Source organism: Gymnoscopelus braueri (assembly GCF_963280865.1).
Source record: "Gymnoscopelus braueri genome assembly, chromosome: 18".
Taxonomy (NCBI): Eukaryota; Metazoa; Chordata; class Actinopteri; order Myctophiformes; family Myctophidae; genus Gymnoscopelus; species Gymnoscopelus braueri.
Window position 1 is genome coordinate 18,774,910 of NC_137618.1, and position 27,991 is coordinate 18,802,900.

The 27,991-nt window shown below is 37.6% G+C and overlaps 1 protein-coding gene and 2 pseudogenes across 3 annotated transcripts; all 3 read right to left on the reverse strand.

The window, feature by feature from the left end:
* Positions 1–318: 318 nt before the first annotated feature.
* On the reverse strand, positions 319–1,977 carry LOC308106303 (heat shock 70 kDa protein 12A-like; annotated as a pseudogene). Its single transcript has 3 exons — positions 1,798–1,977; positions 1,528–1,699; positions 319–993 (listed from the first exon to the last, which is right to left on the reverse strand). The product of its transcript is annotated as a heat shock 70 kDa protein 12A-like (transcript).
* Positions 1,978–10,971: 8,994 nt separating this feature from the next.
* LOC308106304 (heat shock 70 kDa protein 12A-like) lies at positions 10,972–12,631 on the reverse strand (annotated as a pseudogene). Its single transcript has 3 exons — positions 12,452–12,631; positions 12,182–12,353; positions 10,972–11,646 (listed from the first exon to the last, which is right to left on the reverse strand). The product of its transcript is annotated as a heat shock 70 kDa protein 12A-like (transcript).
* Positions 12,632–24,612: 11,981 nt separating this feature from the next.
* On the reverse strand, positions 24,613–26,876 carry LOC308106305 (heat shock 70 kDa protein 12A-like; the record flags this gene model as incomplete). Its single annotated transcript, XM_080457346.1, has 4 exons — positions 24,613–25,679; positions 25,958–26,126; positions 26,257–26,481; positions 26,595–26,876. 4 exons carry the CDS (start codon positions 26,874–26,876, stop codon positions 24,613–24,615), a joined length of 1,743 nt encoding a protein of 580 aa, XP_080313472.1.
* Positions 26,877–27,991: the final 1,115 nt, after the last annotated feature.

The window sequence follows — 27,991 nt, forward strand, 5'->3', positions numbered from 1 at the left end:
ACTCTAGTGTCTTATTTGCTCAAAACGTCAATTTTGACTGAGTTAGTTGATTTGGAATCCACATCAGTGGCTGTGGCTGTTATTTCTGTGAAGCCAAATTTGACTTGAAACTGGATTTTACGATCCAGCCCACATGTAGTATTTGGCATCTCAACGAGTTCAGTTTTTCTATTTCCCACTCATCTACATATTGAGGATTCTTCCTTTCTGTGCGATAAAACTTGAAACATAATCCTGTTGTGTCCCTATGCCTTGGTATTAAGATGTGGTCTCTGGTTCATCCCAACCTACATCTTCATCTATTGTCACCAGGCAGTGTTAAAATATTAACTTCTTAGCAGCCTTATGCTTCGACCCATCAAACTCTCTTCTTCGTGATGCCACTACCTCAGGGGTTCTTCCAAACATGACAGCTCCCTTCAAAATTGCATGCGCAAACATGACCGCTCCCTTCAAAATCGCCTGCTGAGCCATCAAAGGGTACAGTACTTTGCACTGAGCACCAAACTGCTTGGTAATGTGTGTGCGCAGAATCTTACTTGAGGCATAACCCCCCACTAACACAAGGTACTCAATGGCGAATTCCCTTTTCAAGATTATTTTGAGACTTTTAGTGATGCTGTTCAGACTTTCTCAGCCTCGCCCTTGAGATTTTGATCGACCCCTCGTCCCAGGTTACACCTGGCTCTGTCTTAAAGTAATTCTCCATTGGTTGCCTTTTCTGAGCTAATGCTGCTAAATTAAATGGGCAGGAGATGTCTACATCATCATCCACACATTTAAGAACAGAGAAGTTATACATCAGCTTTTGAAGCTCACTGGGATATGTTGTTTCATACTCATTCCAGAGATCATCAGGGAATATTTCCTTGAGTAAACATTTGAACTTCTTGTCAACATGCTCCCCTCCCAGACCGTTACCAGAGGCCTTATGCAGCTCTTTCAGGACTCCTCCATCCAACACTTCATGCACCGTGATGTCAATGGCACCACCTGTAAGACAACGGTGCTAGGCTTTAAAATATGAAAGCAAGAATGGACAACAGAGAAATAATATAGTTAAGTTGCAGTTTGTAATATGTTTGAAAAGCAAATAATTTCTAAAGAGGTTTGTGCATTGACTTACACTGTATGGTGAAACAGCTCTCAAAGTCAATGTTTTTGCAATTTAACAAATGAAAAAAATGCTGATGCTGTCAATATAGCATGATTTATTTTATGTTAATGTTTATGTTACTTTTGTTCCTTTTTATGAAACTTTAAGCTATTTGGATTTTGGATTTCAATAGTGTTTTTTACCATAAGTGAATGAGGAGGCAATTTTTTGTGTTATCAATTGCAAATCAACAGCGCGACTAGCGAGATCTGTCAGTTGGACTAGTTACATCATGACGAGTAAGTACACAACTCAAACCTCTACTAAAGTGTCATTGTGTGTTAATTATTAAATTGTGAAAAAAGGGGAATTCAAAAAAGACTTGCAAATGAAGAAAAAAACAGCAACATAAAAGTCACAGCACAACATACCTCCACAATCAGCGACAATGTATTGTGTTCCAGGATGTTGTTGTAGGGTACCATGTCCTGAGTTCTCATCAATAAAACCATCAGAGGGAAGCTGCTTACACCAGATTGAGGCTGCCTCTGGTTCCAATGCGATGACCAACTTGTCCGATTGACTTTCTATCACAATGCCAGCCTAAAAAAAGAAAGAAAGAAAGAAAGAACATTATTTAAATTCACACATTTCCATGGGTAGATAACGTCATCATGCATGTTATAACAACATGGAATTACCTCCGTTGCTGCTTTTCTCATGAACTGTTTTGCAGTAGCATCCCAAATAGCAGGAACAGTCAGAACCCAGGTGAAGTCAGACGCAGTGAAGGTTCGTCCTCTTGTGTTGTCAGCAATGGTGATCAGTGCATGGTCCTTCAGGTAGCGTAGACTTTCTGTGAAGACTTTCAGGGCTGTCATTTTTTTTGCCATTTACGGCTGTAATCATTAGATCCTCATTGAGTTTCTGTTGAAAATGTTAAATGTATGATGTTAATCATTTTATAAAGATTTATAATATAATTTTTAGGAAAAAAATCTATCCTAATTACAAATTAATATCATAGACTTACTCTTCCGTATAAAAGTTCCATCTTTAAGTTTTCAAAGAGAAGTGTTTTCTTGGCTTTTTCATTTCCCTTTTTGGTGTATTCCATTTTAGCATCATAACCAAATTTGAGGAATTCCTCATTTTCATCAAATAGAATACATGTAGGTGTCTTCGGGGTGCTTATTCCATGTTCTATTCCCCATTGTGGAACAACTATGTTAGCTTCTCTACCTTTGATACTAAAGGCGTATCCACTGTAAGCTGTGCCGAAGTCTATTGCTATTATAAACGTATCCCCCATATCGGAAACCAGAAGAAAGCTAGTCCAAGTCAACACTGAAATTAAAACAGGTGGCTTTTATAACATGAGCACCTATACGTGGTATGTCACTACTATTATAAACCAGTTAAGGGCTATGCAGAGAATTCCACCTAGTTTACAAGTCTGTTCACTAACATCTTGAGTGCCAAGAAGGCCAAGAAACATTTTTTTAATTATTTGACCAGTAATGGGAGGTTTGCAAAACTGGTTGAACCACTTCAACCCTACATACTTGAAACAACCACTGTTTAGTACAAAATACATACATATCATTTACATTATTGAGGTGTGTTTTTAAAAGCATCTATTTCATTTGACTGAGCAACTTTCATTTGTAGTTGAGTAATGTTTCACCAGGAGTAGGCTAGGCTATACTTTGACTAAAGTACTGGGTTGAGTATTTTGTAGAGCCTCACTTTGAAACATATAGTAATGTCCAGGACCCTTCACTGACCAGACACAAAAGATGTACTCTGAAAAAATAAATCAGGCTAGTTTTTTTGCTTTTTTGCTGTTTTCTATGTTTTCCATTTTTGGGTTTGGGTTCAGGGTTAAAAACAAATCCCATGGGACATTAATTCAGCCTGGCACCTGGCAGAATCTTAAAATACCTGTACACATTTCAAGGATTAAGAAAAACGCTAGTGTCGTCACTCTCATAGTTATATCACGCTGGGATGAGCACCATGTAGTATGTCACTAAGCCCCACCCTTTGGTATTTCTTGGAACCTACATTAGCGCAGGTTAGACCAGACCAGTTAAGGGTCGGCACAAATCAGATCCTGACAAACAACAGCAAACATGGAAACGGAATTCACACAGGTAAGCTGTGAAACTAACAACATTTCATTAATGTTTCTTTTGATGGATGAAGTGATGCCACGCAAAAAAAGAAGAAAAAAGAATAACCCAAAGCAAAAACAATTACCAAAAAATGTGTTAACAAGGAAGGAAGAGATTCACCCACTTCCCTTTGGAAAATATTGGTAAAGCAGTCAACAATATGGTCTGATCACTTAACCTTCCAGGTTGTGTCTGTTTTCTCCGATGGCACCTGGAGAGATGAAGATAACAATTTGCAGCAACAATGTGATCAAACATGTGAACAAAATGCCTTGGACACAAACAGTACACCGTAAGTAGGCTACTTGGATTATCACTAATTATAAGAAATGTTAAGATGCAAACTTGTATTTTGTGTTCAGTACACTGCAAATATTTTAAAATAGATATTATCTTGCTTTCTGTTATACGCATTTACCACATCAAGACCTATCGAGTAGGAACAAAATGTACAAAACCCAGAATTATTACAATCTATTTATTCTGTAGAATTTACATTAAATTTAAATACATACTGTAAACATATCCTATAATCCAACTGTTTGTCTTGTATGAATTAATATAATTAAGCATGGGTCTGTTTCCTCCGATGGCACCTTCAGAGATGTAGGTGACAATTTGCAGCAACAAGGTGATCAATGTGAACAAAATGTCTTGGAAACACACAGTACACAGTAAGTTGGATATCGTCGCTGTCGGGCAGACAGTTATCTCCATAATTAACATTTTTTCACAGATTAATGCCTTACTTCAGAGTGTGACACAAAAGGAGTGAAATTAGCTGATCTACAAGATCACAAGATGTGACACGGTGTGAACTTGTAGATCTGCTATTTTTACTATTTTAAGTGTTTTATAATTGGAAAAAGAAAGGTTTCCACCCGACATGTTAAAATGCACATTGTATTATGTTTACTGATGCCATATACTGTATGTAGTGGATAAAACCTGTTCAATGGTCTGCAAACTCATTATACAACAACTTATCTTTCTATTCCATAAGCATAACATTGTTGCATACTGTAGCAACTTTAAGCAAGATTCAAATTCAAATATGAAAATGTATGACATGAGCAAGCATGTGATTTTTGAAAGCAAGATTGTTTGAATACTAGATGAAATGTTAGAATATGACAATGCAATTATTATAACTTAATATGGGAGTGCCATTTTAAGCATGTTAACCAAATGCTTTTAACACAGTTGCCATGAGGTGGAGCAACCGTACAAGGACAAACCTAAGGAAGAAAGGTACGTTTTATTCTTTGTTTAGAGCCTATGAAGTGTTTAGATGCTTGTAATACTGTTAGAATGAACTGGTGCAACATTATCATGTCAAACTGAAGGAGTCGAGTTCAATATTGCAAAATGCAACATTTTACAATAAAGTAGACAATAATTTGAAAAAGAAAGGCTTCCACCCAACATGTTAAAATGCACATTGTATTATGTTTACTGATGCCTTAGGTAGTGGATAAAACCTGTCCAATGGTCTGCAAACATTTCTCATTATACAACAACTTCTCTTTCTATTCCATAAGCATGGCATTGCTGCATACTGTAGCTACTTTAAGCAAGATTCAGACTCAAATATGAAAATGTATGACATGAACAAGCATGTACTTTGTGTATTTTTTAAAGCAAGATTGTTAGAATATGAGAATGCAATTATCATAACATATTATGGGAGAGCCATTTTAAGCATGTTAACCAAATGATGCTTTTAACACAGATGCCATGAGGTGGAGCAACCGTACAAGGACAAACCTAAGGAAGAAAGGTACGTTGTTTAGAGCCTTTCCTAATGAAAGCAGCCCTGAAGTGTTTAGATGCTTGTGATACAGTTAGAATGAATTGGTGCAACAAACATCATCATGTCAAACTGAAGGAGTCAAGTTCAATTTAGCAAAATGCAACATTTTACAATAAAGTATAAATTCAATATGTGAAAATACTTATACAATTTTCTACAATCAAAGATGTAATGATATAAATTATATTAAACAAACTGAGTTAATGTTTTCAATATGAGAACCTATGAGAGATAACTAAATTATGTTTTTAACACAGATGTTATGAGATGGAGCAAGATAACCAAGGGAGATGCAAGGAGGCAAGGTATATTTTCTTCTCAATTTGCTATATGTTCAGAGACTCTAATCATCATTTTTGTTGTTGTTGTTTTTACATATTAACTGAAGTTTTTATCTCTGTTATATGCATTTACCAAATCAAGCTGTACCAGGTGTGAAGAGAATGCGCAAGAACATAAACAAATGTGAGCTCAAAATCTATTAAAAACAGTTTACATATATTTTTTAAATATATTTTGTTAACATTAATCTACAGAGAAAATGTATCAACATGTATCCCATAACCCAAATATTATCCTGGTATTATAAAATAATATGTTTATAATACAGTATGCACGAGATGGAGCAACGTTACAAAGACCAGCTAAACAAGGCGAGGTAAATATTCTTCTAAATATGTTCTGATAAGCAACACTAATAAAGTTCCTGGTGAATTAAAGATGTGAAAATACATCCACTCCACACCCTTACAATTAAACAACCATTCAAAACATGTGTCTGTCTGTCTATCTGTCTGTCTGTCTGTCTGTCTGTCTTTCTGTCCGTCCGTCCAACAGTTACACAACTATGTGTACGTTGTTTTAGTTCATGAAATTGTTGATCAAGGAATTGAGCATGTTCACATACAGACTTTTGCTCCCTCAGAACTGCATTGAAAGAACGTGAGAAAGAAAAAGACTCATTCAAAAACAGGTATGTGAAAATATTCAGAACAAACTAACTAAAAGCAAGTAAAAATTAAAAGGTTGTTATACAAAATGAAAATCTTATCATATTATTTTTAAGGGCCTTACACACTAAAGCTCAAAATATGTTTAAACAGTTTATATATATTTTTATATATTTTTGTTAACATTAATATACAGAGAAAATGTATCAACATGTATCCCATAACCCAAATATTTTCCTGGTATTATATAATAATATGTTTATAATACAGCATGCATGAGATGGAGCAACATTACAAAGACCAGCTAAACAAGGCGAGGTAAATATTCTTCTAAATATGTTCTGATAAGCAACACTAATAAAGTTCCTGGTGAATTAAAGATGTGAAAATATATCCACACCCTTACAATTAAACAACCATTCAAAACATCTGTCTGTCTGTCTGTCTGTCTGTCTGTCTGTCTGTCTGTCTGTCTGTCTGTCTGTCTGTCTGTCTGTCTGTCTGTCTGTCTGTCTGTCTGTCTGTCTGTCTGTCTGTCTGTGTCTGTCTGTCTGTCTGTCTGTCTGTCTGTCCGTCCAACAGTTACACAACTATGTTTACGTTGTTTTAGTTCATGAAATTGTTGATCAAGGAATTAAGCATGTTCACATACAGACTTTTGCTCCCTCAGAACTGCATTGAAAGAACGTGAGAAAGAATTAGACTCATTCAAAAACAGGTATGTGAAAATATTCAGAACAAACTAACTAAAAGCAAGTAAAAATTAAAAGGTTTTTATACAAAATGAAAATCTTATCATATTATTTTCATCTTGTGAAGAATGGCAGCCAATCTGAGCAATGAATTAAAGACAGGAGATTGCGAGAGCATGGACAGCCCTGTTAGCAAGACACGATTGACAGCCATGTATGAACAACTAAACTTCATCAAGTGGCCAAAAATCAAGGGTGCTTTGAAAACAAAGAAGGAAAACAAAAAGCTGGCAGATGATTTGATTCGGGTATGTAAACATGTGATGACTGAAAGTTGTTCTGCAGTTTCCTTATTCAATTATTAGCTTAATTTACTAAATCCATGCATCTTCTTACACCCAATGCTTTTATGATCAGGCAATGTTTGAGGCTTCAAGAAAGAAAATGGATGTGAAGAAGAAGAAAATAGAGAAAATGTTTGCATTCAACAAGCACAGCACATCACCATCACCTAAGGATGTATGATGACATCTGATTACAGGAAATTACCACATTTAATCTTGTAATTGTGCTGTAATGTTAATATTCTACCTTTCTTACAGGTCACAGTGTACAAAAAAATTGCAGTCCAAAATCTTCAAATGGCTGTATACCACAGCAGAAAAGAAGATGTTGTTAAGGTAGGCTACTGTATGGTTGTTGTATTGTTTTTGATTGATTGATTGAATACTTGATTAATAGTTTGCAAAAAGTACAGTGGTACAATCATACAATGATGCTAAAAGGATAACACTAAAAGGCCTGAGGGCTTGTTTCTATTATGGTCCTCACAAAAAGACCATCAAAGTTGTGGAAGCTTACAAAAGTATCATACTGTACATGAAGCTTAGGTTGGGACGATAACAGTAGTTAACATGTACAGGTTAAGGGCCTTACACACTAAACAGACTACAGACTGTAAGTCGAATGAAGTCGGGAGATCAGTCGGTTGAAAGGTGTGAAAATGTTGCTGCTGCAACTCTCTCCACACATTACTCTCTCCACTCCGCACTTTACACAGGCACCATACATTTATCTGGTGTCGGGTTAGTGTGTTGGGCCCTTTAGGATGGGTTGTTGTTTTAAGGATCACTGAATGAATGTATTAAATGATTTAATACAATGAATGATTAGTTCCATATTGTCTCATACAGGTTCCTTTCCTGAAATACCAAGAGAGGGTTCCTGCAGAGGTAGCAATGACATTCAGAGATCTGGCTGCTGAATGCTACTGGTTGGGTTGTTTGATGGCTTTAAACAGTCCTCCACTTCAGCCTGACTGGGAGAGTCTTATTCCTGGACCTGACGCTTGGAATATCTTCCCACCTGCTATTAAGCTTACTTCCAGCATGGAGACTGAGCCTTAAAGCTATGTGTTAAAAATGTCTGGTTTTAAATGAGGGTTACTAAATGAATGGGATGAATTGATTACACAGGCCGTCACACGCATTATCAATTTAATGACTATGAAAACTCCATTACTGTTGCACTGCCACTATCACCTGTTATATATCTGCTGTTAAGCGATGTTTCTTACTTGTATAAGAGACTGATAATCTGCCTTTTTATTTATTTTTTAGCGGTTACCTTATGTGCATTTGATATTCTGTTATCTAACTTTTCCTTTGTTACTTTCTCTATTCTTAAGATTATGTTTAGTTAGTCAGATACTTACTTATTTACTTATATTTTGTAACTGCATTCTTTTGGTGGTGGTATGAGAAAACGTGTGATGAGAAAGTAAACTTAAATTTTTTATGTGGAAGTTGAAGTTGTTTTGCTTTCATTCAGTAAGTGTCACATAGTATTGTGGTAACTGACTTTGGAACTGCTTATCTGCATTCAACTCCATTGTCAAAATTAAGTATTTTGTACATTATATGTATGTCTACTTTGAGATATCTTTCTCTTGAACATGGTTTGGTTAAACGTTTAAGTGAATATTTAACACATTTTCCAAACAACTTTTTACTATAATTGTCAATTAGTGGTTCAAGGGCCATCTATTATCCATTAATAGCCACAAGGTGTCAGTGTTGCACAAGTGAGCATGTTTCCCCAGGCAACTGTAAAGAAAAGGGTAAAAGACAACTGTTTCATGCATTTAGTTTGATTGATTGATTGAATACTTTATTAGCAAAAAAATATAGGAAAGTACAGTTCTATACAAGGTCTGCTAAGGATTTCAAACCCAAGAAAGCCTATGGCTTGTTTTCATTGGGGTCCTTTGTACTCAATTCATCGAAACATTAATGACAGACAAATATACACTACTATGCAAAATATCATATAAACAGTTTAGAAAACTAAAACAAAAATATGTACAGTAAACAGTTCGAGGGGGTGGGGGGGGCTAGGCTTTGACTTCTACAGGAGAATCATATTCACCACTTCCCAGTACTGTAGGTCTGCCTTTACCACTTACTGGAGTGAAACCCGTCTGGAGGCCTCAAGTAAAGTGCTTGAGATTATAGTTGTGGGTTTTTTTTGTGTAGAAAATAAAAATGAGTTTAACCTACCATGAATAATGTGGTTTAGGTTGTTGCATTTTCTCATTCAAACTAATGATTCAATCATTCTGAATTGCTGTGAGGCCCTGGCTGCATAGCTGTTAATTCTCAATGTTTCTGTCTACAGTTCATGTCTACTGGTTGGGGGTGCGTAAAGCTCAGCCTCAGCCAGTTAATTCACAGACCAGGCTCCTTGTGAACGCGACAACGCCCGTCTTGTCTCACGTCTCTCCTTTCTTTCTGCCATTGGTTTCCTGTCTCTCAGTCTACACTGACCTAAATGAAATAAAGCATAACATGCTTATGACCCCCAACAATCTTAAACAAACAAAAAGGTTCTCTCTACAGTACTTGTAAATTTGTTTTGTAAAGTTTATAAAATGTCTGGTCAGTATGCTGAGTTTCCAGAGACTCCTGTGTTGGATTGTCAATTGTATTCTGTGTGAAACATTTGAGATACAACTGTTTGCGATATGATATTAAAGGTATAAGGAGGAATAGGTATGATTCCCCAGCAGGTTCCTTGAAAAATTGGTAATGATTCTTGAAACCTGCTCTTTTATTCTTTATCACTTATTTAAGATAAGTAAAGTATAATATAATGTTCAACCTTTTGGGGGAAGACATGTATGTTGATATTGTGGTTAAAAAAAACGAACATAATCAGACTCAGCTGGTTCTCATTTCTAGATGATTATTATTATGGGTTATACCATTTGCTAGAGTTGTAAGTTAACACTTGTGAGTGAAGTGCCAACACAAAGTTCCTATAACAAATACATATTGGCCCAAAATATTGTACTAATAATTCACATAGGACTGTGGTTGTAATATTTGTCAGATGCTACATTACAGTTTAGTGTTACCTGAAGTTCACTCACATAAACAGCGACTCATACTGTATGCAATGACAATCACATTTATTTATGTGTCAGTTACAGCAGGCTACAAGTCAAATACAAAGAAGATTAAACAAATGTAATCCAAACCAAGAAACCAAATTCTGCCACATTTCTTGACATAATTGCACATCATTTGGTGATTAATAAATTGTAATAATAATGAATAATAATACAATTTAGCAATAGACCAACTTCATTTAGCACATTGTCTACAAAATGAGTATGATTGCTCTTTAACATTGAATACAAAGTTACATCACAAGATGTAAGATTTATATTCCCAGTTTCCATTTACAACTCAACCTAATAAACCAAATGTAACCTGTTACAGTATATTAATCTCTAAAATGAAAGAATAAAGTTGGGACTAAATATTTTTTCTTTGCACTATACATTTATCTTGTAATTTTTTTAATAGGTTTCATGCCAATTACATTGCAAGTCACTCTGGTTAAGACTATGTGCAATAGTCTTACTCTAGTGTCTTATTTGCTCAAAACGTCAATTTTGACTGAGTTAGTTGATTTGGAATCCACATCAGTGGCTGTGGCTGTTATTTCTGTGAAGCCAAATTTGACTTGAAACTGGATTTTACGATCCAGCCCACATGTAGTATTTGGCATCTCAACGAGTTCAGTTTTTCTATTTCCCACTCATCTACATATTGAGGATTCTTCCTTTCTGTGCGATAAAACTTGAAACATACTCCTGTTGTGTCCCTATGCCTTGGTATTAAGATGTGGTCTCTGGTTCATCCCAACCTACATCTTCATCTATTGTCACCAGGCAGTGTTAAAATATTAACTTCTTAGCAGCCTTATGCTTCGACCCATCAAACTCTCTTCTTCGTGATGCCACTACCTCAGGGGTTCTTCCAAACATGACAGCTCCCTTCAAAATTGCATGCGCAAACATGACCGCTCCCTTCAAAATCGCCTGCTGAGCCATCAAAGGGTACAGTACTTTGCACTGAGCACCAAACTGCTTGGTAATGTGTGTGCGCAGAATCTTACTTGAGGCATAACCCCCCACTAACACAAGGTACTCAATGGCGAATTCCCTTTTCAAGATTATTTTGAGACTTTTAGTGATGCTGTTCAGACTTTCTCAGCCTCGCCCTTGAGATTTTGATCGACCCCTCGTCCCAGGTTACACCTGGCTCTGTCTTAAAGTAATTCTCCATTGGTTGCCTTTTCTGAGCTAATGCTGCTAAATTAAATGGGCAGGAGATGTCTACATCATCATCCACACATTTAAGAACAGAGAAGTTATACATCAGCTTTTGAAGCTCACTGCGATATGTTGTTTCATACTCATTCCAGAGATCATCAAGGAATATTTCCTTGAGTAAACATTTGAACTTCTTGTCAACATGCTCCCCTCCCAGACCGTTACCAGAGGCCTTATGCAGCTCTTTCAGGACTCCTCCATCCAACACTTCATGCACCGTGATGTCAATGGCCCCACCTGTAAGACAACGGTGCTAGGCTTTAAAATATGAAAGCAAGAATGGACAACAGAGAAATAATAGTTAAGTTGCAGTTTGTAATATGTTTGAAAAGCAAATAATTTCTAAAGAGGTTTGTGCATTGACTTACACTGTATGGTGAAACAGCTCTCAAAGTCAATTTTTTTGCAATTTAACAAATGAAAAAAATGCTGATGCTGTCAATATAGCATGATTTATTTTATGTTAATGTTTATGTTACTTTTGTTCCTTTTTATGAAACTTTAAGCTATTTGGATTTTGGATTTCAATAGTGTTTTTTACCATAAGTGAATGAGGAGGCAATTCTTTGTGTTATCAATTGCAAATCAACAGCGCGACTAGCGAGATCTGTCAGTTGGACTAGTTACATCATGACGAGTAAGTACACAACTCAAACCTCTACTAAAGTGTCATTGTGTGTTAATTATTAAATTGTGAAAAAAGGGGAATTCAAAAAAGACTTGCAAATGAAGAAAAAAACAGCAACAACATAAAAGTCACAGCACAACATACCTCCACAATCAGCGACAATGTATTGTGTTCCAGGATGTTGTTGTAGGGTACCATGTCCTGAGTTCTCATCAATAAAACCATCAGAGGGAAGCTGTTTACACCAGATTGAGGCTGCCTCTGGTTCCAATGCGATGACCAACCTGTCCGATTGACTTTCTATCACAATGCCAGCCTAAAAAAAGAAAGAAAGAAAGAAAGAACATTATTTAAATTCACACATTTCCATGGGTAGATAACGTCATCATGCATGTTATAACAACATGGAATTACCTCCGTTGCTGCTTTTCTCATGAACTGTTTTGCAGTAGCATCCCAAATAGCAGGAACAGTCAGAACCCAGGTGAAGTCAGACGCAGTGAAGGTTCGTCCTCTTGTGTTGTCAGCAATGGTGATCAGTGCATGGTCCTTCAGGTAGCGAAGACTTTCTGTGAAGACTTTCAGGGCTGTCATTTTTTTTGCCATTTACGGCTGTAATCATTAGATCCTCATTGAGTTTCTGTTGAAAATGTTAAATGTATGATGTTAATCATTTTATAAAGATTTATAATATAATTTTTAGGAAAAAAATCTATCCTAATTACAAATTAATATCATAGACTTACTCTTCCGTATAAAAGTTCCATCTTTAAAGGCATACTAGGTAACGTTTTCAACAAAACTAAAGTTAAATTGTATATCTTTTGTGAGTGGCAAAAGTTTCACAACACCCACTCCATGAATTTCACCCCCGGAAGCCTTTTATTTATATATTTTATATTGAATGTGGACTGGGGGGACTTTCCCGGGGAAATGACGTCATCTGGCCGGAAAACGGAGGTGGAAATGCACTGGTTTCCTGTTTGGCCAGGAACTACCGCAACGGTTTCCTGTTTGGCCAGGAACTATCGCGCAAATAACAAAAAGGAACCTCACGCTGATTTTAAGAGAATGTAGGATTAGAAGATCGAAAAAGAACAGAAAAAGAAAGCACAGCTCATGGTAACTAATGCTCCACTGGCTAAGAGAAACGATCCGTAGATAGTATAAAACAATTAAAAGATCGCTTTTTGAAACGCTTCCGGCTTCCGGTGAAAACGAATGGAATTCTGGGTAATCGAGGACACGGAAATTGTATGCAGTGACGGTAGTGACCAGCAGAGGTTGCTAAAAATCGTTAGTTGTGAATTTGCATTGTACAACTTTAAGTTTTCAAAGAGAAGTGTTTTCTTGGCTTTTTCATTTCCCTTTTTGGTGTATTCCATTTTAGCATCATAACCAAATTTGAGGAATTCCTCATTTTCATCAAATAGAATACATGTAGGTGTCTTCGGGGTGCTTATTCCATGTTCTATTCCCCATTGTGGAACAACTATGTTAGCTTCTCTACCGTTGATACTAAAGGCGTATCCACTGTAAGCTGTGCCGAAGTCTATTGCTATTATAAACGTATCCCCCATATCGGAAACCAGAAGAAAGCTAGTCCAAGTCAACACTGAAATTAAAACAGGTGGCTTTTATAACATGAGCACCTATACGTGGTATGTCACTACTATTATAAACCAGTTAAGGGCTATGCAGAGAATTCCACCTAGTTTACAAGTCTGTTCACTAACATCTTGAGTGCCAAGAAGGCCAAGAAACATTTTTTTAATTATTTGACCAGTAATGGGAGGTTTGCAAAACTGGTTGAACCACTTCAACCCTACATACTTGAAACAACCACTGTTTAGTACAAAATACATACATATCATTTACATTATTGAGGTGTGTTTTTAAAAGCATCTATTTCATTTGACTGAGCAACTTTCATTTGTAGTTGAGTAATGTTTCACCAGGAGTAGGCTAGGCTATACTTTGACTAAAGTACTGGGTTGAGTATTTTGTAGAGCCTCACTTTGAAACATATAGTAATGTCCAGGACCCTTCACTGACCAGACACAAAAGATGTACTCTGAAAAAATAAATCAGGCTAGTTTTTTTGCTTTTTTGCTGTTTTCTATGTTTTCCATTTTTGGGTTTGGGTTCAGGGTTAAAAACAAATCCCATGGGACATTAATTCAGCCTGGCACCTGGCAGAATCTTAAAATACCTGTACACATTTCAAGGATTAAGAAAAACGCTAGTGTCGTCACTCTCATAGTTATATCACGCTGGGATGAGCACCATGTAGTATGTCACTAAGCCCCACCCTTTGGTATTTCTTGGAACCTACATTAGCGCAGGTTAGACCAGACCAGTTAAGGGTCGGCACAAATCAGATCCTGACAAACAACAGCAAACATGGAAACGGAATTCACACAGGTAAGCTGTGAAACTAACAACATTTCATTAACGTTTCTTTTGATGGATGAAGTGATGCCACGCAAAAAAAGAAGAAAAAAGAATAACCCAAAGCAAAAACAATTACCAAAAAATGTGTTAACAAGGAAGGAAGAGATTCACCCACTTCCCTTTGGAAAATATTGGTAAAGCAGTCAACAATATGGTCTGATCACTTAACCTTCCAGGTTGTGTCTGTTTTCTCCGATGGCACCTGGAGAGATGAAGATAACAATTTGCAGCAACAATGTGATCAAACATGTGAACAAAATGCCTTGGACACAAACAGTACACCGTAAGTAGGCTACTTGGATTATCACTAATTATAAGAAATGTTAAGATGCAAACTTGTATTTTGTGTTCAGTACACTGCAAATATTTTAAAATAGATATTATCTTGCTTTCTGTTATATGCATTTACCACATCAAGACCTATCGAGTAGGAACAAAATGTACAAAACCCAGAATTATTACAATCTATTTATTCTGTAGAATTTACATTAAATTTAAATACATACTGTAAACATATCCTATAATCCAACTGTTTGTCTTGTATGAATTAATATAATTAAGCATGGGTCTGTTTCCTCCGATGGCACCTTCAGAGATGTAGGTGACAATTTGCAGCAACAAGGTGATCAATGTGAACAAAATGTCTTGGAAACACACAGTACACAGTAAGTTGGATATCGTCGCTGTCGGGCAGACAGTTATCTCCATAATTAATTTTTTTTCGCAGATTAATGCCTTACTTCAGAGTGTGACACAAAAGGAGTGAAATTAGCTGATCTACAAGATCACAAGATGTGACACGGTGTGAACTTGTAGATCTGCTATTTTTACTATTTTAAGTGTTTTATAATTGGAAAAAGAAAGGTTTCCACCCGACATGTTAAAATGCACATTGTATTATGTTTACTGATGCCATATACTGTATGTAGTGGATAAAACCTGTTCAATGGTCTGCAAACTCATTATACAACAACTTATCTTTCTATTCCATAAGCATAACATTGTTGCATACTGTAGCAACTTTAAGCAAGATTCAAATTCAAATATGAAAATGTATGACATGAGCAAGCATGTGATTTTTGAAAGCAAGATTGTTTGAATACTAGATGAAATGTTAGAATATGACAATGCAATTATTATAACTTAATATGGGAGTGCCATTTTAAGCATGTTAACCAAATGCTTTTAACACAGTTGCCATGAGGTGGAGCAACCGTACAAGGACAAACCTAAGGAAGAAAGGTACGTTTTATTCTTTGTTTAGAGCCTATGAAGTGTTTAGATGCTTGTAATACTGTTAGAATGAACTGGTGCAACATTATCATGTCAAACTGAAGGAGTCGAGTTCAATATTGCAAAATGCAACATTTTACAATAAAGTAGACAATAATTTGAAAATTAAAAAAAAGAAAGGCTTCCACCCAACATGTTAAAATGCACATTGTATTATGTTTACTGATGCCTTAGGTAGTGGATAAAACCTGTCCAATGGTCTGCAAACATTTCTCATTATACAACAACTTCTCTTTCTATTCCATAAGCATGGCATTGCTGCATACTGTAGCTACTTTAAGCAAGATTCAGACTCAAATATGAAAATGTATGACATGAACAAGCATGTACTTTGTGTATTTTTTAAAGCAAGATTGTTAGAATATGAGAATGCAATTATCATAACATATTATGGGAGAGCCATTTTAAGCATGTTAACCAAATGATGCTTTTAACACAGATGCCATGAGGTGGAGCAACCGTACAAGGACAAACCTAAGGAAGAAAGGTACGTTGTTTAGAGCCTTTCCTAATGAAAGCAGCCCTGAAGTGTTTAGATGCTTGTAATACAGTTAGAATGAATTGGTGCAACAAACATCATCATGTCAAACTGAAGGAGTCAAGTTCAATTTAGCAAAATGCAACATTTTACAATAATGTATAAATTCAATATGTGAAAATACTTATACAATTTTCTACAATCAAAGATGTAATGATATAAATTATATTAAACAAACTGAGTTAATGTTTTCAATATGAGAACCTATGAGAGATAACTAAATTATGTTTTTAACACAGATGTTATGAGATGGAGCAAGATAACCAAGGGAGATGCAAGGAGGCAAGGTATATTTTCTTCTCAATTTGCTATATGTTCAGAGACTCTAATCATCATTTTTGTTGTTGTTGTTTTTACATATTAACTGAAGTTTTTATCTCTGTTATATGCATTTACCAAATCAAGCTGTACCAGGTGTGAAGAGAATGCGCAAGAACATAAACAAATGTGAGCTCAAAATCTGTTAAAAACAGTTTACATATATTTTTTAAATATATTTTGTTAACATTAATCTACAGAGAAAATGTATCAACATGTATCCCATAACCCAAATATTTTCCTGGTATTATATAATAATATGTTTATAATACAGCATGCATGAGATGGAGCAACATTACAAAGACCAGCTAAACAAGGCGAGGTAAATATTCTTCTAAATATGTTCTGATAAGCAACACTAATAAAGTTCCTGGTGAATTAAAGATGTGAAAATACATCCACACCCTTACAATTAAACAACCATTCAAAACATGTGTCTGTCTGTCTGTCTGTCTGTCTGTCTGTCTGTCTGTCTGTCTGTCTGTCTGTCTGTCTGTCTGTCTGTCTGTCTGTCTGTCTGTCTGTCTGTCTGTCTGTCTGTCTGTCTGTCTGTCTGTCTGTCTGTCTGTCTGTCTGTCCGTCCGTCCAACAGTTACACAACTATGTTTACGTTGTTTTAGTTCATGAAATTGTTGATCAAGGAATTAAGCATGTTCACATACAGACTTTTGCTCCCTCAGAACTGCATTGAAAGAACGTGAGAAAGAAAAAGACTCATTCAAAAACAGGTATGTGAAAATATTCAGAACAAACTAACTAAAAGCAAGTAAAAATTAAAAGGTTGTTATACAAAATGAAAATCTTATCATATTATTTTTAAGGGCCTTACACACTAAAGCTCAAAATATGTTTAAACAGTTTATATATATTTTTATATTTTTTTGTTAACATTAATATACAGAGAAAATGTATCAACATGTATCCCATAACCCAAATATTTTCCTGGTATTATATAATAATATGTTTATAATACAGCATGCATGAGATGGAGCAACATTACAAAGACCAGCTAAACAAGGCGAGGTAAATATTCTTCTAAATATGTTCTGATAAGCAACACTAATAAAGTTCCTGGTGAATTAAAGATGTGAAAATACATCCACACCCTTACAATTAAACAACCATTCAAAACATCTGTCTGTCTGTCTGTCTGTCTGTCTGTCTGTCTGTCTGTCTGTCTGTCTGTCTGTCTGTCTGTCTGTCTGTCTGTCTGTCTGTCTGTCTGTCTGTCTGTCTGTCTGTCCGTCCGTCCGTCCGTCCGTCCGTCCGTCCGTCCGTCCGTCCGTCCGTCCGTCCGTCCGTCCGTCCGTCCGTCCGTCCGTCCAACAGTTACACAACTATGTTTACGTTGTTTTAGTTCATGAAATTGTTGATCAAGGAATTAAGCATGTTCACATACAGACTTTTGCTCCCTCAGAACTGCATTGAAAGAACGTGAGAAAGAATTAGACTCATTCAAAAACAGGTATGTGAAAATATTCAGAACAAACTAACTAAAAGCAAGTAAAAATTAAAAGGTTGTTATACAAAATGAAAATCTTATCATATTATTTTCATCTTGTGAAGAATGGCAGCCAATCTGAGCAATGAATTAAAGACAGGAGATTGCGAGAGCATGGACAGCCCTGTTAGCAAGACACGATTGACAGCCATGTATGAACAACTAAACTTCATCAAGTGGCCAAAAATCAAGGGTGATTTGAAAACAAAGAAGGAAAACAAAAAGCTGGCAGATGATTTGATTCGGGTATGTAAACATGTGATGACTGAAAGTTGTTCTGCAGTTTCCTTATTCAATTATTAGCTTAATTTACTAAATCCATGCATCTTCTTACACCCAATGCTTTTATGATCAGGCAATGTTTGAGGCTTCAAGAAAGAAAATGGATGTGAAGAAGAAGAAAATAGAGAAAATGTTTGCATTCAACAAGCACAGCACATCACCATCACCTAAGGATGTATGATGACATCTGATTACAGGAAATTACCACATTTAATCTTGTAATTGTGCTGTAATGTTAATATTCTACCTTTCTTACAGGTCACAGTGTACAAAAAAATTGCAGTCCAAAATCTTCAAATGGCTGTATACCACAGCAGAAAAGAAGATGTTGTTAAGGTAGGCTACTGTATGGTTGTTGTATTGTTTTTGATTGATTGATTGAATACTTGATTAATAGTTTGCAAAAAGTACAGTGGTACAATCATACAATGATGCTAAAAGGATAACACTAAAAGGCCTGAGGGCTTGTTTCTATTATGGTCCTCACAAAAAGACCATCAAAGTTGTGGAAGCTTACAAAAGTATCATACTGTACATGAAGCTTAGGTTGGGACGATAACAGTAGTTAACATGTACAGGTTAAGGGCCTTACACACTAAACAGACTACAGACTGTAAGTCGAATGAAGTCGGGAGATCAGTCGGTTGAAAGGTGTGAAAATGTTGCTGCTGCAACTCTCTCCACACATTACTCTCTCCACTCCGCACTTTACACAGGCACCATACATTTATCTGGTGTCGGGTTAGTGTGTTGGGCCCTTTAGGATGGGTTGTTGTTTTAAGGATCACTGAATGAATGTATTAAATGATTTAATACAATGAATGATTAGTTCCATATTGTCTCATACAGGTTCCTTTCCTGAAATACCAAGAGAGGGTTCCTGCAGAGGTAGCAATGACATTCAGAGATCTGGCTGCTGAATGCTACTGGTTGGGTTGTTTGATGGCTTTAAACAGTCCTCCACTTCAGCCTGACTGGGAGAGTCTTATTCCTGGACCTGACGCTTGGAATATCTTCCCACCTGCTATTAAGCTTACTTCCAGCATGGAGACTGAGCCTTAAAGCTATGTGTTAAAAAATGTCTGGTTTTAACTCATTTCCTGCCAGAATTATTTCAGATTTTTTGCTGTAGACTGCCAGAGATTTTTCATTGAAAAAAAAAGTTCTCAGGAGCCGAGATACAGATTTCTTAAGTTTTAAGTTAACAATGAAGTGGATAGGAGTTTAAATCTTTGATATATCATATCTCCTTGGTCTTTGGGTCTAAAAATAGAACGCAGATCTGCGTCTTTGGCAGCCAGACGAGAAATTAAATAGAACGCAGATATGCGTCTTTGGCAGCCAATGTGTTGTTAAATGAGGGTTACTAAATGAATGGGATGAATTGATTACACAGGCCGTCACACGCATTATCAATTTAATGACTATGAAAACTCCATTACTGTTGCACTGCCACTATCACCTGTTATATATCTGCTGTTAAGCGATGTTTCTTACTTGTATAAGAGACTGATAATCTGCCTTTTTATTTATTTTTTAGCGGTTACCTTATGTGCATTTGATATTCTGTTATCTAACTTTTCCTTTGTTACTTTCTCTATTCTTAAGATTATGTTTAGTTAGTCAGATACTTACTTATTTACTTATATTTTGTAACTGCATTCTTTTGGTGGTGGTATGAGAAAACGTGTGATGAGAAAGTAAACTTAAATTTCATGTGGAAGTTGAAGTTGTTTTGCTTTCATTCAGTAAGTGTCACATAGTATTGTGGTAACTGACTTTGGAACTGCTTATCTGCATTCAACTCCATTGTCAAAATTAAGCATTTTGTACATTATATGTATGTCTACTTTGAGATATCTTTCTCTTGAACATGGTTTGGTTAAACGTTTAAGTGAATATTTAACACGTTTTCCAAACAACTTTTTACTATAATTGTCAATTAGTGGTTCAAGGGCCATCTATTATCCATTAATAGCCACAAGGTGTCAGTGTTGCACAAGTGAGCATGTTTCCCCAGGCAACTGTAAAGAAAAGGGTAAAAGACAACTGTTTCATGCATTTAGTTTGATTGATTGATTGAATACTTTATTAGCAAAAAAATATAGGAAAGTACAGTTCTATACAAGGTCTGCTAAGGATTTTAAACCCAAGAAAGCCTATGGCTTGTTTTCATTGGGGTCCTTTGTACTCAATTCATCGAAACATTAATGACAGACAAATATACACTACTATGCAAAATATCATATAAACAGTTGGAAAACAAAAACAAAAATATGTACAGTAAACAGTTCGAGGGGGTGGGGGGGCTAGGCTTTGACTTCTACAGGAGAATCATATTCACCACTTCCCAGTACTGTAGGTCTGCCTTTACCAGTTACTGGAGTGAAACCCGTCTGGAGGCCTCAAGTAAAGTGCTTGAGATTATAGTTGTGGGTTTTTTTTGTGTAGAAAATAAAAATGAGTTTAACCTACCATGAATAATGTGGTTTAGGTTGTTGCATTTTCTCATTCAAACTAATGATTCAATCATTCTGAATTGCTGTGAGGCCCTGGCTGCATAGCTGTTAAGACCATTTTTAAAAAACATTTTAGACAAAATGACCAATTTTACATTTAGGTGCCCAGATGTCCCTAGTGCCCACCTATCCTGTATCCCATGAGAAGCCTGCATGCTTTGGAAAATGTCAAACAAGGTGGAGGAGATGAGTGTCATCCTGGTGGCCTCCAATTAGCCCCAGATGTTCTGATTCTCGGAACTTGCACCCCTCCTTGGAGGGTAACCCTGGGAGCTCCCGGTGCGGCAGGACCTCCTGTCCCAAGTCCCATGGGACTCTCTTCCATCCCTTTCCCCAGGGGCTTTGGGTCTGGCCCCTGAGAGGGCAGAGTTTCCAGCCATGGGGTTGCCCCAGTCTGTGGTTAGTACTCTGCAGGGAGCCCGGACTCCATCGACTGGGGCAGCGTATCCCTGTTGGTGAGGAGTGTTTGCTCGTGGAGAGACAGGTGGATGTGCGTATGCATTCCACACAGGGCCTCGCTACCTCAATGGCCTTATGGCGAGGTGCCTCGTTACCTGAGATCTGTGCGACGGCCTCTTGGTCGACTCGATGCCACTTTTATCCTCTCTTGTGGGGCCTGTGACATCCTCCAGTTCCTCCAGGAAATGTTGTAGGCGGGCAAGTCTCCCACGACTTTGAGGGGAATGGTGGCTGCCATAAGGGCTGCCTCGGAAACTGGCAGGAGGTTGCTGTGACCTTATTACCCGGTTTCTGCAGGGTGCTCGTAGGGTTCGTCCCTCGCACGGTAGGCCAGCAGTCCCCCCATTGGGATTAGGTAGTTCTATAGGCCTTGCGGCATGAGCCATTCGAGCCCCTGGACGCAGTTGGGCTGCAATGGCTTCCCTCGAGACAGCATTCTTGCTGGCAATTGTGTCAGCTAAAAGAATGTCCCTGTCGGTGCATGAGGAATGCTTCCGCTTCCTGCATGGCCATGCTGGGGTGGTGCTGAAACCAAACCCTGCATTCTACCCTAAGGCCTGGTCTGAGTCGCAAGCCAGTCAGTCTATTGAGCTGAGCCCTTCCCACCCTCCTCAGGACGGTGAAGCAGGGTTGCAGTCAATGTTGTGCCCTGTCAGGGCCTTGAAGGTGAGTATGGACCTAACTGCCTTGGGGAGATGGTTTCCAAGGCTAGGCTCCCTCATTGGATTGTGCAACAATCCAACAGGCGTACAGTATACGTACTGTAGGTGGGCAGGCAAGCCAGCCCCAACAAGAATGCGTGCGCATTCCACACAGGGCCTCGCTACCTCATGGGCTTTATGCCCCTTCATCTGAGATTTGTACAGGGGCCTCTTGATCGAAGCCGTCCACATTTATCAGGTTCTACTGCATGAATGTGGTAGCCAGCACCCCATTCACGGAGCGTGTGCTGGGCTCCATGCAGCCCAGCACATGCCTACACATACCATGCCTCTGGGACCACAACTCCGTTAAGGATGGACCTTGGGCTCGGAGTGATATCTTTTTATGTTGAAGCTAGCCTTGCAACCTGCGAGCTAAGTGGCTTCCACCCATTTATGGTTTATGGCTGGCCTTAGCGTCTGGCGGGGCCAGATGGGCCTTGGTGGCGTTGTGCGCCTCAGCCATGGATGATGGGTGTGTACAGTTTATGTATGTCCATGGTTACCCTTTTTGACGGAGCACATGGGTGAGCATTCTGGTGGCGGTGACATGTCTTCGGACTCAACTGCCTCACTGAGCTCCTGCAGAAGCAGCTGGGTCTTCTTATTTTGTCGCAGTGTGTCTTACAGTGTCCCCGTATATATGGAATATGTAAGGTCGAGAGACAGTTTTGACACGATAGAGAATGGTAAGGTTACCCCAGGAGAGACTGGGGTCTCTCCAACCAATTTTCTGTTTATTAAAGAGCTGGAGACTCCTGTTACTGAACAAACACTCTATAGCAACGATTACTATCAGAATATAGTGCTTTAACCTTTTAACAAAAAACGTTTTCGTTTTAACCAAAAAATATCACTTACCCTACATTTACATTTCAAGTGAAAGTTGAAGTTGTTTTGCTTTCATCACATAGTATTGTGGTAACCAACTTTAGAACTGCTTTTCTGCCGTTACGCCCTGGCCTGGGGGAAACCTAAGGCGTAACAAAACCTGACCTAAATGAAATAAAGCATAAGATGCTTATGCCCCCAGCAGTCTTAAACAAACAAAAAGGTTCTCTCTACTTACAATTGTTTTGTGAAGTTTATAACATTTCTGGTCAGTATGCTGAGTTTCCAGAGATTCCTGTGCTGAATTGTCAATTGTATTCTTTGTGAAACATTTTAGATACGACTGTTTACAATATGATATTAAAGGTATATACAGTAAGGAGGAGTGCGTTTTATTCCCCAGCAGGCTGCTTGAAACATTGTTAATGATGCTTGAAACCTGCTCTTTTATTCTTTAACACTTATTTTAAATAAGAAAAGTACAATATAATGTTCAACCGTTTTGGGGAACACAACGTGAACGTATGAGTTGATATTGTGGTAAAAAAATAACATGATCAGACTCAGCTGGTTCTCATTTCTAGATTAGGGTTATTATAATGGCTTCTCCCACTTGCTGGAGTTGTAAGTTAACACTTATGAAGGATGGCGAAGTGCCAACACAAAGTTTCTATAACAAATACATATTGGCCCAAAATATTGTACTTATAATTCACATAGGATCGTGGTTGTAATATTTGTCAGGTGTTACATTACCATTTAGTGTTTGTTACCTCACATAAACAGCGACTCATTTTTAAAGTCAATCACATTTATTTATTTTTTGTCAGTTACAGCAGGCTACATCAAATACAAAGAAGATAAAACAAATGTAATCCAAACCAAGAAAAAAAAAACTGCATACTTTTTTGGCATTGTTGTACATCATTTGGACATCAATATATTGTAATAATGGCCTGGGCCGTAATGGTCCAGGCACCCTAGGCTGCAATGCCAGCCTGACAGCGTGTCGCGGGTTCGACTCCCTTTCCCGACAACCTTTGCTGCGTGTCACCCCCCCCCCCCCATCTCTCTCCCTGTTTCCTGTCAGCCTACTTTCCCTGTCCCTCTCTAAATAAAGGCATAAAAAGCCCAAAAATAAAAAAATCTTCAAAATATATTAATAATGAATAATAACACAATTTAGCAATAGAACAACTTAATTGAGCACATTGTCTACAAAATGTGTATGACTGCTCTTTAACATTAAATACAAAGTTACATCACATGATGTTTGAATTATAGGTATTCCCATATACAACTCAACCTAATAAACCAAATACAGCCCTAGTTTAAAGTATCAGATGATTTTTCTTTTTTTTAAAGGTAAACCAAAATCTCAAAATATACGTATATGGTTAAGACTATAACCAAAATGCCTAATAAAATGGGGCCCTAAAACGTTTGAGAACCCCTGGTTTAAAATATCAGATTAGATTGAGCCAAAATCACAATGTCCCCTTATATATTAATATTTGTGGCCAACCTGTTACAATATATCATCTCTTCACTATTACAGAACTTGGGCCTTCAAGTTGTTACAATGTAAATAGTTAGTCTTATTCTAGGATCCTACTTGCTCAAAAAGTCAATTTTGACTGAGTTTGATGACTTGGAATCCACATCAGTGGCTGTGGATCCTACTTGCTCAAAAAGTCAATTTTGACTGAGTTTGATGACTTGGAAGCCACATCAGTGGCTGTGGCTGTTATCTCTGTGAAGCCAAATTTGACTTGGAACTGGATTACACGACCCAACCCACCTGCAATATTTGGCATCTCAACGACAAACGAGTTGAGTTCCTCTATTCCCCACTCATCTACATATTGAGGATTCTTCCTTTCTGTGCGATAAAAACCAATACGGCCTGATGTCTGGTTTCTTTCTGTTGGTACTAAGGTGTGGTCTCTGGTTTCATCCCAAGCCACATCTTCATCTATTGTCACCAGTGGTAAGAAAATACCATGACACCATTGTGTACCACCACACGATTGTGTAGGCCTACCACCAGTGCCACACGCCACTTTGTTGGAGTGCTTATCAGCCTTATGCTTCGAGGCATCAAACTCTTCAGAGACGGCAATACCATAAGTAAAGGCACTTTTTCGTGATGCCACTACCTCAGGGGTTCTTCCGAACATGACAGCTCCCTTCAAAATTGCCTGCTGGGCCATCGAAGGGCACAGTACCTTGCACTGAGCACCAAACTGCTTGGTAATGTGTGCGCGCAGAATCTTACTTGAGGCATAACCCCCCACTAACACAAGGCACTCAATGCTGAAATCCTTTTGCAAGATTTCTTTGAGACTTTTAGTGATGCCACTCAGACTTTCATCAAAGAAAGATCTCAGCCTCTCCTTCGAGAGTTTGATCAACCCCTCGTCCCAGGTTACACCTTGCGCTGTCTCAAAGTAATTCTCCATTGGTTGCCTTTTCTGAGCTAATGCAGCTAAGTTAAATGGGCAGGAGATGTCTACATCATCATCCACGCATTTAAGAACAGAGAAGTTATACATCAGCTTTTGAAGCTCACTGGGATATGCTGTTTCATACTCATTCCAGAGATCATCAGAGAATGTTTCCTTGAGGAAACATTTGAACTTCTTGTCAACATGCTCCCCTCCCAGACCGTTACCAGAGGCCTTATGCAGCTCTTTCAGGGCTCCTCCATCCAATACTTCATGCACCGTGATGTCAATGGTACCACCTGTAAGACAACGGTGCTAGGCTTTAAAATATGAAAGCAAGAATGGACAACAGAGAAATATTATAGTTAAGTTGCACAACAGCGCAACTATAGCAAGATATCTACCAGTTGGACTAGTAACATCATGACAAGTTTAGTAGCCTACACAACTCAAACCTCTACCGACGTGTCATTGCGGGTTAATGACTAAATTGAGAAAAGGGAAATTAAAAATAGACTTGCAAATAATTATAATAATAATAAAAAAACAACAACATGAAAGTCACAGCACAACATACCTCCACAATCAACAACAATGTATTGGGTTCCAGGATTTTGTTGTAGGGTATCATGTCCGGAGTTCTCATCAATGAAACCATCAGAGGGAAGCTGCTTACACCAGATTGAGGCTGCCTCTGGTTCCAATGCGATGACCAACTTGTTCGATGCCTCTGTCACAATGCCAGCCTGATAAAAAAGAAAGACAGAAAGACAGAAAGAACATTATTTAATTTCACACATTTACATTTGTAGAAAATATCATGTAGATCATTTTGATAACGTCATCATGTATGTAATAATAACAACATTGAATTACCTCAGTTGCTGCTTTTCTCATGAACTGTTTTGCGGAAGCATCCCAAATTGCAGGAACAGTCAGAACCCAGGTGAAGTCAGACGCAGTGAAGGTTCGTCCTCTTGCGTTTTCAGCAATGGTGATCAGTGCATGGTCCTTCAGGTAGCGTAGACTTTCTGTGATGACTTTCAGGGCTGTCATTTTTTTGCCATTTACGGCTGCAATCATTAGATCCTCATTGAGTGTCTGTTGAAATTTTAAAATGTATGTTGTTAATAAATGTATAAAGATTTATATACGTATATATTTTTAAACACATTTCTATCCTAATAAATTACACATCAAAATCAGAGACTTACTTTTCCGTAGAGTTCCATCTTGAAGTTTTCAAAGAGAAGTGTTTTCTTGGCTATTTCATTTCCCTTTTTGGTGTATTCCATTTTAGCGTCATAACCAAATTTGAGGAACTCCTCATTTTCATCAAATAGAATGCATGTAGGTGTCTTCGGGGTGCTTACATCATGTTCTTTTCCCCATTGTGGAACGATGGGATCTATGTTAGCTTCTCTACCTTTGATACTAAAGGCGTACCCACTGTAAGCTGTACCGAAATCTATTGCTATTATAAACGTATCCCCCATATTGGAAACCAGAAGAAAGCTCAAAGTCAACCAAACTGAACTTAAAACAGATGACAAATATCCCAGTTTTTATAACATGAGCACCCTGTGGTATGTCACTAAGCCCCACCCTTTGGTATGCATAATTGCACAGTGTGCACCGGTGACAGACCAGTTTTAAGTGTCGACACAAAGATCTGGGCATGGCTTCAAGAGATGACATGACCAAAAAGGTAAGCACTGAAAATGGTAACTATTTATTCATGTTTCTTTGATGCATGAGGTGATGTTTGAAAGGCATGTTGGTCGCTAAAGAAAACATTGTGTCACAGTGCCGTTTATGACTAAAATAAAAGTAAAATGTAGGCTAAAAGCAACATGATGACTAAAGATTTATCAAGGACCAAAATGTTATAACGCAGTCGCAGTAGCCTCTTGTTGGATTAGAAATGTGGTCATATATTAGTTATATATATATAACTCCTTGTGTAATGTAATGTATCACTTTGTAAGCAATTTGTTATTTTATTTGGTCAGACAGCATAAGGTTTGGATAAATAATAGGCTACTTAAAAATATATATGTTCAAACCTATAGCATCAGTCTGCTTCCTCTGATGGCACCCCCAGAGATAAAAGTGGCCAGTGGTGGAGATGGCCCTGGTGGTCCAACAATCAGACACAACAAGATGTCCGCGACCACAACATGCATCAGACACAGTAAGTATTTGAGAATCACTCAATCAAGTAATCTTATTAAACATCACATACAGCATACAGTTAAGCCTTGGATCAAGACTATCATAGATGTGTTTTATCGAGTCTGACTTTTATAGGCAAATATCAAAATCGATAAAATACATCTATGATATTCTTGATCCAAGGCTTATGCAGGTCCAAATTTTAAGGCCTACTGTAAATTATGTCTGATACTATAATAGGCCTATCCTCTTTTTACTAACTTCACTAGATTCAGAGCACAACATGAAGTTCGCCTGCAATTCAGAGAAAGTAAAAATAAATTATTTGACCTCATTTTGTGATGGTTGTGTCACTTGTGTGTGTCAATCACGTTTACTGCCACCGAAATCTTCATCCGTCATTTAGCCTACAGTATGTACCAGCCTACAGCCTGTG